Here is a 17,048-nt window from a genome sequence, read left to right as displayed (position 1 = left end):
AACTGCCAACGCTTAGGAATTTTAAAAGACAACTGAAGTGAGAAGGATATGTAGACTGCCATATTTATTCCCTTTAGTCATAGACTAAAACTAGTCCTTGGTAAGAGTACTTGTAAAAGGTACAGACCGGAACAAAGAACATCTATCATGGAGCAGTGCTTTTCAGCGCTGCTAGATTTGGGCGCAGCCAGCGCCGCCATAGACTATAAAGGAATTCAGTCTATAGCGGCGCTCAGTGAGTAACGTCGGCGCTGTCAGAAGACAGAGCCGAGGTTGCTTAAAAATCATAATGGCGTCCAGCAAGCGCTGGAAGCCGAATTATTTCATTCCCCCACTATCCATGGCGGCCTGGAGGGGAAATAGTAATTAATTCGGCCCGGACTTGTGCAGAAGCAGGATCAGCTATATACCGCTGTATCCTGCGCCCAAGTCTACCGGCGCCGAATTCAAATGTACTCCATCTATCAGGCCCTAGGCAATGTGACTGTGGGTACATGTAAAAGTGATGTGCAGGTACTCTGCAGGGGAATGAGGGGATTCTTCCTCTATTACACATTCTTCATGCACAATATGAACCAGGTTTATGGGCGATAGACAACACCTCTGTGTTCAATGTGCACAACATTCTCAGTGGATTCCCTGCAGCTCTGTGGGGAGTGCATATGTAGAGTATAGTACTACTGTATAACAAAGGAAACCTGATACAGATGAAATTAAAGTTTTATACATACCTGGGGCTTCCTCCAGCCCCCTTCAGGCTAATCAGTCACTCGCTATCCTCCTCAGCCACCTGGATCTTCTGCTGTTAATTCAGGTACTTGAGGAAGTCTGGCGTCGGGAGCGTACTACACCTGCGCAGCACTATTGCGCAATTGCAGAATGCTCCTGGCTGTAGGAGCAGCACGTGGCCAGACTGCGCTGACTGGCCTAATTACCGGGACTCATAGCAAAAGATCCAGGTGGTGGAGGTGGACAGCGAGGGACTGATTATCCTGAAGGGGGCTGGAGGAAGCCCCGGGTATGTATAAAATTTTTCTTTTCATCCTTCTCAGGTACCATTTAATTTGTAGTCACCAAACCAAATTTTAACAACCTATCAAATTATTTGATTTCATCAGCAAAGGGAGTGCATACATTTGCATAAATCAGCATCAGTGCAAAATGATTTATATCTCATTGACCATCTCTATTAGTGACACGGCTACACATCAGGCTTTATTCTTACAGCATAGAAGTTTTTTAGTATATATAAGAGATTTCTGTGTACACAATACATCATATATATTGTACAGTCACAATCAGTTATGTATATCTGACTTTAAAAATACGGGGACTGCTTTATTGAAGCAGCACAAGTAACTAATTTTGATTGGTTTATTTCATTTTTGTGGACTAAGCACAGCTATTACTGTATATATACATTATTTATAACTATTATCTGAGAAATAGAATATTTTATCAGATTTTCTATTTTAATTACAGTTTAAATTCATTAGGAGTCGGAGTCGGTGCATTTTTTCCCGACTCCGACTCCAGGCACCCAAAATTACTCCGACTCCACAGCCCTGATACTTACAATCTCTTTGTCGCCTCCTCTTTTCACTAGCATGGCCTCCCCAGACCTTCGGTCACAGGTCTTTCATCCCACACCCCCTAACATGCCACTTTCAATGCATTCCCCAAGTGATTTGCCCAAAACCAAAATGGCACCACTATAACGTCCTGCCTACATCACTTCCTGTGATGTCATTCCAGCGTTTGCTCATTTTCCCCTGGCTTCTACTGAATGCTGGTGAGCTCATTTGGGCTCTGAACCATCTCAGGTAATTACCCTTTGCCTTAATCATAGACAGGCTCATTTAACCCTCTGTAGGCTTCTGCAGGATAATCCACTGATAGACAGTGACTCTAGGAGGTTGTTAGTAAAACCAACCCTGCAGCTTAATTGTTTTATCTACCCAGACAAGTAGCATACTGCAATGTTACTTGTAACCCCAATGAAGTATCACAACTGCAAATTATTATTTTTATTATTATTATTAATTTCATATAGTCCCCATAAGGTTTCTTATGCATTTTCCATTAGTGTATGTGTGTGTATGTATATATATATATATATATATATCATTTGACCCCTCACTGATTACAGTATCATTTCAATGGTAGGTTTATTTTAACAGTGGCAGATAGCACATCAAAAGGAAAATCGAAAAAATAACCTTAAATAAAAGATAGCAACTGATTTGCATTTCATTGAGTGAAATAAGTTTTTGAACCCTCTAACAATAAAAGACTTAATACTTAGTGGAAAAACCCTTGTTTGCAAGCACAGAGGTCAAACGTTTCTTGTAATTGATGACCAAGTTTGCACACATTTTAGGAGGAATGTTGGTCCACTCCTCTTTGCAGATCATCTCTAAATCCCTAAGGTTTCGAGGCTGTCTCTGTGCAACTCTGAGCTTGAGCTCCCTCCATAGGTTTTCTATTGGATTAAGGTCCGGAGACTGACTAGGCCACTCCATGACCTTAATGTGCTTCTTCTTGAGCCACTCCTTTGTTGCCTTTGCTGTATGTTTTTGGGTCATTGTCGTGCTGGAACACCCATCCACGACCCATTTTCAGTTTCCTGGCAGAGGGAAGGAGGTTGTCGTGCAGGATTTCACGATACATGGCTCCGTCCATTCTCCCGTTAATGCGATTAAGTTGTCCTGTGCCCTTAGCAGAAAAACACCCCCAAAGCAAAATGTTTCCACCCCCATGCTTGACGGTGGGGACGGTGTTTTGGGGGTCATGGGCAGCATTTTTCTTCCTCCAAACACAGTGAGTTGAGTTAATGCCAAAGAGCTCTATTTTGGTCTCATCAGACCACAGGCACAGCACCTTCTCCCAGTCACTCACAGAATCATTCAGGTGTTCATTGGCAAACTTCAGACGGGCCTGCACATGTGCCTTCTTGAGCAGGGGGACCTTGCGAGCCCTGCAGGATTTTAATCCATTGCGGTGTAATGTGTTTCCAATGGTTTTCTTGGTGACTGTGGTCCCTGCTAATTTGAGGTCATTCACTAACTCCTCCCGTGTAGTTCTAGGATGCTTTTTCACCTTTCTCAGAACCATTGACACCCCACGAGGTGAGATGTTGCGTGGAGCCCCAGAGCGAGGTCGATTGATGGTCATTTTGTGCTCCTTCCATTTTCGAACAATCGCACCAACAGTTGTCACCTTCTCTCCCAGCTTCTTGCTAATGGTTTTGTAGCCCATTCCAGCCTTGTGCAGGTCTACAATTTTGTCTCTGACATCCTTGGACAGCTCTTTGGTCTTTCCCATGTTGGAGAGTTTGGAGTCTGCTTGATTGATCGATTCTGTGGACAGGTTTCTTTTATACAGGTGACTAGTTAAGACAGGTGTCCTTAATGAGGGTGACTAATTGAGTAGAAGTGTCTAACCACTCTGTGGGAGCCAGAACTCTTAATGGTTGGTAGGGGTTCAAAAACCTATTTCACTCAATGAAATGCAAATCAGTTGCTATCTTTTATTTAAGGTTATTTTTTTCGATTTTCCTTTTGATGTGCTATCTGCCACTGTTAAAATAAACCTACCATTGAAATGATACTGTTCTGAGACTTTTCATTTCTTTGTCATTGGACAAACTTACAAAATCAGTGAGGGGTCAAATAATTATTTCCTCACCTGTATCTATCTATCTATCTATCTACACACACCGTCTTTCCCCTAAAATAAAACCTACCCCGAGAATAAGGCCTATCTTATATTTCAAGCATGCTTGAAATATAAGACCTACTCCGAAAATAAGGCCTAGCTGGGGGGGGGGGGCGCTAGGTGTATGGGGAGGTGTGTGGGCTCTTACCGCACCTCCCTTGTGGCTGCGTCCCCCTCCGTTCCAAGTAATTTCTCCAGTGGTGGCGGCGGCAGCGACATGGTATTCAAGCTATGAGGGCGCCCTTTTCGTACCATGTCGTCGCCGCCACCACCGGAGAAATTTCTTGGAACGGAGGGGGACGCAGCCACAAGGGAGGTGCGGTAAGAGCCTCCCCATACACAAAGCGTCTAGCCCCTCCCCCCCCCCCCCCCCCCCCCCCGGAAAATAAGCCTCTAGCACATATTTCCTCCCCAAAAAGAATATAAGACAGTGTCTTATATTCGGGGAAAGACGGTATCTATCTATCTATCTATCTATCTATCTATCTATCTATCTATCTATCTATCTATATATATATATATATATATATATATATATATATATATAAAAAAATATATATATAAATAAAAATATATATATATATATATATATATCTCCGTTAGCCGGGCGCATCCAGCAGGTGGCGCTAATTACTATTTCCCCTCCAGGCCGCCATGGATAGTAGGGAAAGATGTAACTCTGGTGGAGTTTTGTCGCCACCTGTGACCTGCCGGATGCGCCCGTCTAACGGATAAGTACTATATATATATATATTTATTTTAGCAGTCTATTATAATTCTCAGCTTATGGTTTCACTTTTATTAATTTATTTGGTACTTACGTATTATCCCATCTGGAAAATTTGGCAGCTTTTTGTTAAAGTTCTGTTTGCTTTTCCAGGAAGATCTGACCATTTTTGGAAAGCTGAAAGTCCCGGCTTTCTGTTGCACCGGGTTTCGAGTCGGTATGATGCTCAGTTCCCAAGTTACGGAGTTTTGAAGGAGGGGTGTCCCCTGAACTTGGCTGCAGAAAGTGCAATTACAGAAGTACGGGATGTACCTGACATGATGATAAGCAGCACACCCAGTAGGTCTTCTTCATCCTTCGCAGCATAATTCTGTGCCCTCAACTTATTTCAAGTGCCCTGGGCCTCTCATTACAGATGAAGGAGCAGCGCAGCTATGCACCCTTGTCCCCTCTCTGTCTTACTGGCATGGGCAGGAGACTCCATTCCACTGTGCTCTCTGCAGCAAAGTGCAGGAGACACCCGTCCCCCAAACCCCCCTAACTTGGGAATGGGGCATCGCATTGACTCGGGACCCAGTGCAAAGGAAAACCGGGACTTTCAGCTTTCCAAAAAATGGTTAGATCTGGCTAGGGGTTCAAACAGAACTTTAAGAAAAAGCTGCCAAACTTTCCAGACGGGATAATACGTAAGTACCATTTATTCTTTTATATATTTAATTTTATATATTTTTACTTATTTATATACTTGTTTATTTTGAACTGGGGCTGTTCCCTGTACCCCAAAAACATAGTATATTTTATATTTCCACATTAGGTTTATATTTTAATATCGTAAATGTATCTTTTGTGACTGTGAGTCCATCATGTACACATTTTTATTTCAGACACTGTCATGTATTGCCCTGAGGAAACGGGCAGGTCTTTTTATTGGTGTTTTAACATTAAAAATCTTAACCTCTTATCAGGAGGTAAGACTGTTCCTATTACTTACCTCAACTCACTACACATTGTGCTCTAGTCACAAAACTTCTCATGAATGACTTATTTATGACCTAATTCAGAAAACTAACCTTTCAGCACATTTACAAGCAAAATAATCACTCAAAGTAATTAAAGTGAATGTGTACTGCTTTAAAAATAAAAAGGTCAGATACTCACCTAAGGAGAGGGAAGGCTCGGTCCTAATGAGCCTTCCCTCTCCTCTCCCGGTGTCCGGTCCCGCGCAGGATCCCCCGTAGCAGTATTCGACCAGTTCGGTCAAATACTGCTACTTCCGCCGCCGAAGGGAGGTTTCGGAAGCCTTCGGGAGCACTCGGGCTCCTGAAGACGGGCCGCTCCATACTGCGCATGTGCGAGTGCCCTCTATGACGCGCTCGCGCAGTATGGAGCGGCCTGTCTTCGGAAGCCCGAGTGCTCCTGAAGACCTCCGAAGTCCCTGCGGCGGCGGACGCGAACGGGGGAGCCAGCGCAGCACCGAGGGCACCGGGAGAGGAGAGGGAAGGCTCATTAGGACCGAGCCTTCCCTCTCCTTAGGTGAGTATCTGTGTTTTTTTATTTTTACAGCGGTACCCATTGGCTTTAACTTCCTATTCAATATTACTTTTCTTGCTTTAATTATTTTATATTTTTCTCTTTGGAAGCTTAGAAATATAACATAGATAAGGTGAAAACAGGTGAAAAAGCTTTGTGACTCATGCCCATTGTATCACAGTTGAGGCACCTCCTATCTCTCTGATATGATTTTAGTGTTCTCGCTAGAAGCTTTCCTCTCTGGCTCACCTCAACCATACTAGCCCCGAGCATCGTTCTGGATGTGCTTTTCCCAGAGGACCCTGAGCTCTACTTCCAGAATATGCACACATTTTGAAAGAACAGCCTAGAACGCAACCCAGGCCGAAGATTGGCTATGCATGGTGCAGGCATTCACTCCGTTGCATTGTCCCATTGTGGCAAGTAATGGCAAACTTCCTTTCCACAAGGTAGAGGCCTGCGCGGGTCTAACTTTTCAGAGCCGACCTGCAACCGCAACCTGCTTTCTGGTGAATTTGGCACCCGCATTTCAGGTAACCTGCAGGAACCCGACCCAATGCTGGCCTCTACCACAAGGTTCCAGGCCACAATTAAGCTCATTGGGGTGCAGAGCCACCCAGCTGTCCAGGTGTGTCACCATCCATGACAGAGTCCTCAGCTAGTTGTTCCGGGTTGACTTTTCCAGAAGACTTGAGTCAGCTCACCAGAGCTGCAGCTACTAGTGCACACTCAGTAACAGTGTTAGTGAGTCTTGCCCAGTGTCTCCTTACTGAATAGGTGCTGGCTTACTGAACAGGAAGAGCTGAGATTTGAACCCCAGTCTCCTGTGTCAGAGGCACAGTGCTTAAAGGACAACTGCAGTGAGAGGGATATGGAGGCTGCCATATTTATTTCCATCTAAGCAATGCCAGTTGCCAGGCCCTCCTGCTGATCCTCTGCCTCTAATACTATTAGCCATAGCCCCTAAACAAGCATGCAGCAGATCAGGTGTTTGACATTAAAGTCAGATCTTACAAGACTAGCTGCATGCTTGTTTCTGGTGTTATTCAGATACTACTGCAGAGAAATAGACCAGCAGGGCTGCCAGGCAACTGCTATTGATTAAAAGGAAATAAATATGGCAGCCTCCGTATACCTCTTACTTCAGTTCCCCTTTAACCCGTAGACTATCCAGCCACTGTAGGAATAGTGAGAAGCGGTAGTTTCCCTATGAAGTTTCTTATTTTGAGGTGGGGATGATCAGGGATAAGACTTAGGTTTAGAGGGCAAAAACCAGAGGAAAAAAAATATACTCAACTTGGTGCGTCCATATTTCAGGAGCGTCTTGTAGATGTTCTCCCCCAATTGGTGTCCTCCTCTGTCCCCCATGTGGCCTCCTGAGTGCTCCATGTGTCCTGTGTGTGCCATGTGTCCTCCTGTGTCCTTGTCTCCTGTGCATCCCCGTATGCGTCTGTGTGCCCCATATCTTCTCCTGTGGACCCCCTGTGTCCATATTTGTGACCCCTGACTCTCTCCTGTCTGTCCCATGTCTTCTCCTGTGTACCCTGTGACCATCTTTGTGACCCCTGACTCTCTCCTGTGTGCCCCATGTCTTCCTTATGTAGTTTTGTGTGCTACTTCTTGACCCTGGTGTCCCCCCCCCCCCCCCTGCGTGCCTGCGCTATCCCCCTCTATAATCTGTTTAGACCCCCATGCGTGTAGTGTCTGCTATTTTACTATTTGTCCAACCTCCTCCCCCCCCCCCCGCCATTCCTGCGCTATGCCCCTCTAATATACTGGCCTCCGGTATCCCCCCCCCCCCCCCCCCGTAATGTTCTGGACCTCCTTCTATGCCTTCAGCGGCTTACCCGATCAATGCTGCTGCGCTGTGAGCTCGGCTACTCCATACAACCGGCTACTCCATGCACTTCCTCTTGTGCGCGGTTTGTACTGATCACATCATCAGTAGCAGCGCTCAAGAGGAAGCGTGTATGTAGTACCCGGGTGTCTGCAACCCCCGCAGCAGCATGGATCGGGTAAGCTGCTGCAGGCAAAGAAGGGGGGCCAGAACAGGTGGATAATGGAGGCCAGTACATTAGAGGGGCATAGCGCAGGCATGCGGGGCAGGGGAGGAACGCGGGGGGGATACACATAGCAGACGCTGCACACACGGGGGGCACAAGCAGATTAGAGGGGGATGGCACAAGCAGGGAATCTCCGATGTATCGGCGGGCGTTTGTAAGTCAGGGATTCTTTGCCTTTGCCGTATAAGATGCAGGGACTTTTTCTCTACATTTTTGGGGGAGAAAAAGCACATCTTATACGGTGGAAAATACAGTAATCATCTGAACTGATGTGAATATTTCTATGCTGATTTTATGTAAATGGTCAAATCAAATGCAGTAGAGACACATTCATCCCATAGGATGGAAGGAAATGCATAACCAGTGGAATGCTGGCATGCATATGAAGGGATGGTCAGTAATATGCAAATAGTTCCCAGTTGGTACAGGATTCTGCAGCTTAAAAATGTACCAATCAGATTCAATTGGTTCATTTTCATGGCGCGTCCATAATAAACTAGTAGCTATGTGCATCTCATTAGCTGTCCCTAATGATCACTCCGATGTTATTTCTTATGTATATTTGTTCCCCATTATTTGTTTGTACTATGTACATCGCTACGGAAGATGTTGGCGCTATGTAAATAAAAAAAAATAATGTGAAAATCCATGCAAGTTACTTTTCTAGTGAAATTTAGGAATGATCAATAGTATGCAAATTATTCATTACGCAAGTCCCACCCAAGTTTAAATTGATTGGCCCATTTTCAAGTTTCATATATTTGCATAATGTACATAAATTTGCATAATCTCTGAAAAAATAGTCCTATCGTTGATCATCCCTAATGGATAGTTTCAGAGAAGGAACGGGGAATTCTACAGGTATGTCAGTATAATACAGTATGTTAGAATTCTCAGCACATGGCAGTTTTACTGGTATCTACGCCATCAATGTAACGTGCATTGTGCAACTAGCACAATTCATGTTATGTAAACAACGAGTACCCTATCCCACCAGTGTGTGCGTGCGTTGTATGCAAAAAGTAAGTTGCATTCGTTGGGCAAAGAGAATTACAGTGCGTCGTTGCCATAGACCAGGCATGGGCAAACTCGGCCCTCCAGCTGTTACAGAACTACAAGTCCCACAATGCATTTGCCTCTATGAGTCATGACTGTGGCTGTCAGACTCCTGCAATGCATTGTGGGACTTGTAGTTCCTTAACAGCTGGAGGGCCAAGTTTGCCCATGCCTTCCATAAATACTTGCCAGTGCACAAAAATGTAACTGGTGTTTCGAGAATCCACCCTTTGGGCTGGTGCACACCAAAAATGCTAAGCTAATGTATTTGTATGGGTTGGATCACACCACAGCGATGTGATATTTTTTTATTTATTTTCCCCAAATGTTTCTGAGGCGATTCAGCCCCAATGTTAAGTATAGGAAAAGTGGAAAATCACTATAGAAAATGCTAGATCAGAGCAAATTTTTTTTTTTTTTTTCCCAAGCTTTTTAAAAAAAAAACAAAAAAAAAACTGTACACTTCCAGCTCCAAACTGTACAAAAAAAATTGCTACACCAAAAATGGCTAGGCATACCTAGAAAATCGCCTGAAATCGTTCTGAAAAATCACTTCTAAAAATGCTTAGCGCTTGCGATTACGCTAGCGCTTTTAGCTGTGCACCAGCCCTTTAAAGAGATGAGATTTAAGGATGAGGAGATATGCAGATTGAAAATGAACAGGATTTGATTGGTCCATTTTCAAGCTGCGTTCATTAGCATTCAAAATTTGCATAATCCTGCATTTCATTGACCATGCCCAGTGGAGATCTGCTTTGATTCCATTCACAAGCTATTCAAGTCAGTTAAAGCGATCATGGTTTGTAGTGCCAGTAGTCTATTCCTCATTGCCATTTTGTTTGCTCTATCTCCAGGTTGCATCATGATGATCGAGGTGGTTTGCAATGACCGGCTGGGTAAGAAGGTCCGAGTGAAATGCAAGTATCCTTACCAGAGCCTTTGCCTGACAGCCGTAGAAAGTTTCCAGTTATACTTTCATTCTTTAGAAAAGTCATCACTTTTGCAATATTAAAGGATATCTTAGTGCTAATTGAAATGCCAAGCTGATGCCCTTTGTGTGTGGGGAGGTGCGCACAGGCTTCGGTCGTCTGTTTCCCTTTGCCTGCTATGCCTCCTGGTCGGCACCCTTTGACCTGGACATGCTGCACATGCGCATTATGTCTTCTGGGGCTGCCTGTGACCGAACTCGCCAAGTCCCTAGTCTGCAGTGCGTGCTCACGCAGGCGCAAGGACTTACCCGTCATAAGACAGAGGACATACTGCGCATACGCAGCGCAATATGTCTGGGACAAAGGGTGCCGACCAGGAAGCACTGAAAGGGAGGCATAGCTTGCAAACGGAGACAGACGCTGAGCCACGGGAGGTGCGGTAAGCCTATGCGTGCCTCTTCACCCCCCCCCCCCCTCCTTTCCCAATACTCAGAGCATCAGTTTGGCATTTCAATTAGCACTAAGGTATCCTTTAAACCCCAGAATGCCTGCAGTACCAATTGGAATTCTGTAATCAACATAATAAAAAGGTTCAATTGCTCATCCCTACAATCACTAAAGGCCCCTTTTACACTGGGCTGCCCTGTTATACCGCAGGATAACGCAGCGGCAAGGCAGTGGGATGCAGGGCTGTGGAGTAGGAGACGGAACAAGCGACTTACTTCCTGTACAGCATGGAGTATGTTACGTGGGGGAGGGGTGGTGCTATGCATATGACCCTGTCAGCGGACCCTGCCGCAGGGTCTTGTAAATGATGTTTTATGCAATGGAGGCCTAGCTTTGCACTGTAAATGCAATGGCAAGGTGTAAAACTGGCCTAAAAGTTTACTAGTATAAAATGCTCTATAACATAGTTATATGAGTGTTATCAAGTAAGCAGCATTTTTCAGCACAGCAGCAACTCCAAAGTTTAATTAAAATGTTATATTAACCACTAACAGGCTTTTTCACCCCGCTGATATTTATGTATACTGGCAAGCAGTTGTATACCCGCTTCCCCAGACCATTTCTGTGGCCATAAGGCCCTTTTCCACAGGTGGCTGAACTGCACACTCTGTGAGCAATTACCAAGCAGCAGTGAGCAGTTGCCAGGCAGCCGCAAGCAGTTGAGACTTTGACAGTCTTTTCACTGCCTATCAACTGCTCGTGGAAAAGGCCTTTTTTCCACGGACAGTTGAACTGTGTGTTCAGCAAGCAGTTACCTGGCAGCAGTGAGCAGTTGCCAGGCAGCAGCAGGCAGTTGTGAGTTTGAGAGGCATTTCACTGCCTATCAACTGTCCGTGGAAAAGAGGCCTCAAGCAGGCAGCTCTGCTAACTGGCAGTTGTCGTCATTGCCGGACTGGAGAAGATCTTTGTCTGGTCTCTTGATTCTGCTCCCCCTACTCGTTTGCTAAATAGACACGTTACCTTGGCAATGGCTGACAAGTCACTTCAGCAGAGAAGGGAGTGGGAGCAGAGTGAAGAGACCAGGCAGAGGGCTTCTCCCTGGCCAGCAGTGATTACATTTGCCGATTACCAAACTTACTGCTCTCCTCATTGAAAGTAAACCTTTTTAGATACAGGGAAGGCTTTCAAATGTTTTATGTACCTAAAGGTGGCCACTAATGATATCATTTACTGAACGATTCTTCGTATGAACGTAAATGATCGTTTGGGACCACTAATGGACAAAAATCTCCTAACCAATCGATCAGATTAATGGGATGGGATTGAATTGAAAATCAACCGATTTCATCAATCTGATTGGATTGGTTAGGAGATTTTTGTCCTTTAGTGGTCCCAAACGATCATTTACAATCGTTCATACGAAGATTCGTTCGTACTCGATCGTTCAGCAAATTGTATCATTAGTGGCCACCGTAAGGTACTTAAAGAGACTCTGAAGCGATATTAAATTAATGATTTTACATTGTATTAATGTTGAGCACTATAGGGAATGCTAAACCGCCGCATCCCCGCGGCAAAACAAGTGGTTTATACCCCCAAATCCCCTGTGCAAAATCCACAATTTTCTTGGTCGTGGATTTTGCTGCTCATGGAGGCAGAGCTTTGAGCTACAGCTCTTCCTCCATGCGCGTCAATTGCCGTGTGGATCTCCGCCTCTCCCCCGCCCCTCTCAGTGAAGGAAGATTGAGAGGGGTGGGGAGAGGCGGCGATCATCGGGAGATAGATGCGCAAAGAGGCAGAGCTACAGCCATAAGCTCTGCCTCAAGCAGGAAGCGCTCCCCGCTGCTAGCCCAGGGGATTTGGGGGGTATAAACCCCTCGTTTTGCCGTGGGGATGCATCGTTTTAGCACTAGCTATAGTGCTGAACAAGGTAAAATCATTTATTTAATCTCGCTTCAGACTCTCTTTAAACAGAACCTGAGATGGGGTATTATAAAGAAAATATACATACCTGGGGCTTCCTCCAGCCTGATCGCTCCCTTGTCGTCCTCTTCTGCCTCTGTCTGCCCGCAATTGGCCCCGGAAAGTCCTCCAGTCCGGGGCCAACTGTGCATGTCCGGCTGCACGTGCTTCCGCTGCGTTCACTTCGCCTGGAGCGTTCTGTGCCTGTGCAGGACTACTGTGCAGAACGCTCCCGGTGACGGGAGCATGCCTTTCCGAACTGCGCGTTTGGAGGTTTTTGCGGGGCCAGTTGTGGGCGAAGGAGAAGGCGACTGAGGATGACAAGGGAGCATTTAGGCTGGAGGAAGCACCAGCTATGTATACATTTTTTAAAGGGGCCCCATCTCGGGTAAACTTTGGTTTAGGGAGTTCATCCCACTTTCAATGCACACATGGTCCTTGTGTTTCTGGGTTTGCACTAATGGAAGCAGTTGATTCCTTGACTGGATTGCTCAGCTCAGATGATACAATAAAGGATCTGAAGAAACTCATCGCGGCTCAGACAGGCACACGATGGGAAAAGATAGTGCTGAAGAAATGGTGAGTTCTGCACAGGAACAGTCTTTCCTCAGCCTGGATGGAGAATGTTTTTTTCACAGCTTCTGTTTTTGGTTTCAGGTACACGATATTCAAGGACCATGTGTCACTTGGCGACTGTATCCTTTACCCCTCTGACCGGCCTAGCTTGTTTGGCGCTCTGCTTGCTGCATTATGTGGTAGGCGGAGTTAGGTCATCCCAGTGCGCTGGCTGAAAGCAAGCCTGTTACTTTAGGGGAGGGAAGAGTCAGATACTATGGTAGAGGGAAGAGTTTGGATCCTCCCGAGGTTTCTCACGCTCTCCTCCAGACCAGCGCTGGATGCCGGAACTTTCTGAAAATTTGCAGCCATGCTCTTGTACGTGAATAAGCTTGGGCACTGCACAGTAGCATGGAGTCACTTGTACTAGGTGGAAGAAGTGGCCGTGCTCCGTCTACAAGCCCCTGTCGAGTAGGTTGGGGGTCCGAGCGCTGGTACGACAAGGGGGATGGGGGAAACCTACTGAGGTGAGTATCTATTTAGGGCTTTTTACCTACAGGTATATTTTAAAGGACAACTGAAGTAAGAAGGCTATGGAGGCTGCCATATGTATTTCCTGTTAAACAATACCAGTTGCAAGGCAGCCCTGCTGCTGATCTACAGTATTTGGATGCAGTAGTGGCTGAATCACACCAGAAACAAGCATGCAGCTAATATTGTCAGATCTGACAATAATGTCAGAAACATCTGAACTGCTGCATGCTTGTTCAGGGTCTAGGGCTAAAAGTATTAGAGGCAGAGGATCAGCAGAATAGCCAGGCAACTGGTATTGCTAAAAGGGAATAAATATGGCAACCTCCATAACCCTCTTACTTCAGTTGACCTTTAAGTGTGGATCCCCTACTTTAATCTATCCTCCAGCCACACTGCAGTCTTATATGATGCAGGTCACTGGCGGCCAGCTGCTGCCTACAGGTCACTGGCGGCCAGCTGCTGCCTACAGGTCACTGGCGGCCAGCTGCTGCCTACAGGTCACTGGCGGCCAGCTGCTGCCTACAGGTCACTGGCGGCCAGCTGCTGCCTACAGGTCACTGGCGGCCAGCTGCTGCCTACAGGTCACTGGCGGCCAGCTGCTGCCTACAGGTCACTGGCGGCCAGCTGCTGCCTACAGGTCACTGGCGGCCAGCTGCTGCCTACAGGTCACTGGCGGCCAGCTGCTGCCTACAGGTCACTGGCGGCCAGCTGCTGCCTACAGGTCACTGGCGGCCAGCTGCTGCCTACAGGTCACTGGCGGCCAGCTGCTGCCTACAGGTCACTGGCGGCCAGCTGCTGCCTACAGGTCACTGGCGGCCAGCTGCTGCCTACAGGTCACTGGCGGCCAGCTGCTGCCTACAGGTCACTGGCGGCCAGCTGCTGCCTACAGGTCACTGGCGGCCAGCTGCTGCCTACAGGTCACTGGCGGCCAGCTGCTGCCTACAGGTCACTGGCGGCCAGCTGCTGCCTACAGGTCACTGGCGGCCAGCTGCTGCCTACAGGTCACTGGCGGCCAGCTGCTGCCTACAGGTCACTGGCGGCCAGCTGCTGCCTACAGGTCACTGGCGGCCAGCTGCTGCCTACAGGTCACTGGCAGTACATAACTTACTATCCTGACTGTCTGGTAATGTTCACTACACATCTAAGCAAGTTAGAATAGTTACTGTAGTTATATGCAGAAGCTAGCAGAGGGGCAGTTAGAGAAATCAGCGCTGTTAAAATAATATGCAGCAGCTGACAGTCAGTAGTGGTTCGGCATGGGTACTGGCACCAGGCGCTGTAATAACAGAGCAGGAGATTTGGCTGCAGCCGGCGCCACCATAGACCATAGTAGGAATTACAGCTATAGCAGCGCACAGGGAGTAACTTCGGCGCTGTCAGAAGACGGAGCTGAAGTTACTTTTAAAACACTGTAATTCGGCCTCCAGCAGTTGCTGGAAGCCAAATTACATCATTCTCCACCATCCACGTGGACCTGGAAGGGGAATTGTAATTCACGCCTCTGGGACTTGTGCAGGAGCAGGCTAAGCCGTATATATCGGCTGTATTCTACTTCCGAGTCTCCCAGTCGGCGGTTTCATAGGTACGCACTGGCACTCCAGTTGACAGTAGTGGGGAGTGGTAGACAGTGTGAGAGAGATGTACATACTTTATTTAGTTCTATAAAAGTAATACATTTTTGCCTTGAGTGGCCCTTTTAAACTGGACCTGAACTCTTGATCAGGACAGAAGGAAAACAGAGAAATTCACCCTGTATGTATTTAGAGAGTTTAGCCTGTCTAATTCCACCTCACCTGTGACTAATCACAACTAATTTGATCTCTCAGGTGTGTGTTGACTGGCTGCCTCGGCAGAGCAGCTAACTTGTAAACACAGGATGTTAACCCTATGTCTGCTTCCATGAAAGCAGGAAGTACACACTGTAGATTTATTGCAGGATTTGTATCAGCTGTAACAAAGAAATTATATATATATATATACATATATACATATATATATACAGAGGGTGCTGCAGCACACAACAGGAAAATAGTGACAGGGGCTCTTGGTTACGCTTTAACGCGTTTAAGCTCACCAACTGCGCCAAAGTGTCCCCGATCTGGTGAGTCCTACTCTAACCAGGCAAAAATGCTCGTTTTTATCAGCGTTCTAGTGGGAACCATGCCAAAAGCCCAGGGGTCAGCTAAATGGGAGAAATGAAATTAAAAACACCTCACCTTCTACTAGCTACTAACTGAACTATGAGCACCGCTCATTTAAATGCTTAACTGTGCTAGAGATGGGTGTGGTTATGCACGCTCACAGGGGAAAATAATATAAGCCAAGGGATGATATAATATTTTTAAAGGACAACTGTAGTGACAGGGATATGGAAGCTGCCATATTTATTTCCTTTTAAGCAATACCAGTTGCCTGGCTCTCCTGCTGATCTTCTGCCTCTAGTACTTTTAGCTATTGACCCTGAACAAGCATGCAGCAGATCAGGTGTTTCTGGCATTATTGTATCTGACAACATTAGCTGCATGCTTGTTTCTGGTGTGTTTCAGACACTACTGCTGCCAGGCAACTGGTATTGCTTAAAAGGAAATAAACATGGCAGCCTCCATATTCTGCTCACTTTAGTTGTCCTTTGGTTATTATGCTGTTGCATATATGTTAAAGCAGAGAGGAAATTCTGAGTTCAGATGCGCTTTAATAAGGTTGATTGCGGAGTTTTATTGCAAGGCTTCACTGTGATTTTTCCCCTCCCTTTCCTTTACACGTTCTGTTCAGATGAAATCCACGATGGGATGAACCTGGAATTATACTACCAGTAACGCTTCCACCGCCTCCTCTCCGCACTCTCCTCTCTTATGGAATATACCACATTTCACCTGGAACGGGAAATTCTTTGTGACGTCATAAAGAGACTCTTGTTTGGATACCATGATCTAAGATTTTTTGTTTTTCCTTTTTTTTTATTACCATAAATAAATTTTAAAGATAAAACCTTTTGCCTAACATATACATTAGATTATTTTGTTTTGCCACAAGACAGTATTTTATTCAGTATAAAGAATATATATGCTTGCTATGCAACATGCTGCAGGCTACCGCCAGCCCCTCACTTATAAAAGTATGACTTGCCTTAGAGGTTTTTTACGAAAGGCCTGTACACCCGCTCAGGCATTGTCACATGACAGGGAATTGGGACCTGATCCCTTGGGTGATATTGCTGGGCCGAGGCTTCCCAGACACATGGTTCGCTTGTAAACAGGTGATGTGTTCAGTGTTATAAGGGGAGGCAGAGCAGCACAGGAGCAACGCCCCGCGGCAGGCTGGGTAATTGGAGAAATAATACTATCTGCCGCCACTCGGCCAAAATGATCTGCCAGGACGGATCGTTGGACAGTCGGTCAGTCGGTCGGAGGCTGGCGTACACACGCTGCATTCTAGGCAGAGGCGGGTTTTACTGGTCGCCTCCACTGAGTTTCATCTGGTGTGTGTACAGGCCTTAAAGTGAACCTGAGGTGAAAATAAATTGATGAG

At 46.2% G+C, this 17,048-nt stretch overlaps 1 protein-coding gene across 3 annotated transcripts in view; it reads left to right on the top strand.

Moving 5' to 3' along the window:
* The window catches only part of UBL5 (ubiquitin like 5), a 34,312-nt gene extending 17,790 nt beyond the window's left edge, over positions 1 to 16,522 (top strand). For all 3 annotated transcript variants that reach the window (XM_068274448.1, XM_068274449.1, XM_068274450.1), the window contains exons 2-5: positions 9,948 to 10,014; positions 12,927 to 13,010; positions 13,089 to 13,126; positions 16,293 to 16,522. In XM_068274448.1, the coding sequence (XP_068130549.1) occupies positions 9,948 to 10,014; positions 12,927 to 13,010; positions 13,089 to 13,126; positions 16,293 to 16,336 (233 nt within the window). In that variant the 3' untranslated portion in view covers positions 16,337 to 16,522. The remainder of the gene's footprint in view (positions 1 to 9,947; positions 10,015 to 12,926; positions 13,011 to 13,088; positions 13,127 to 16,292) is intronic.
* Positions 16,523 to 17,048: the final 526 nt, after the last annotated feature.

Source organism: Hyperolius riggenbachi, chromosome 3 (assembly GCF_040937935.1).
Source record: "Hyperolius riggenbachi isolate aHypRig1 chromosome 3, aHypRig1.pri, whole genome shotgun sequence".
NCBI lineage: Eukaryota > Metazoa > Chordata > Amphibia > Anura > Hyperoliidae > Hyperolius > Hyperolius riggenbachi.
The sequence above is the reverse complement of the archived record's forward strand: the minus strand, read 5'-3'. Positions and strand labels throughout refer to the sequence as shown.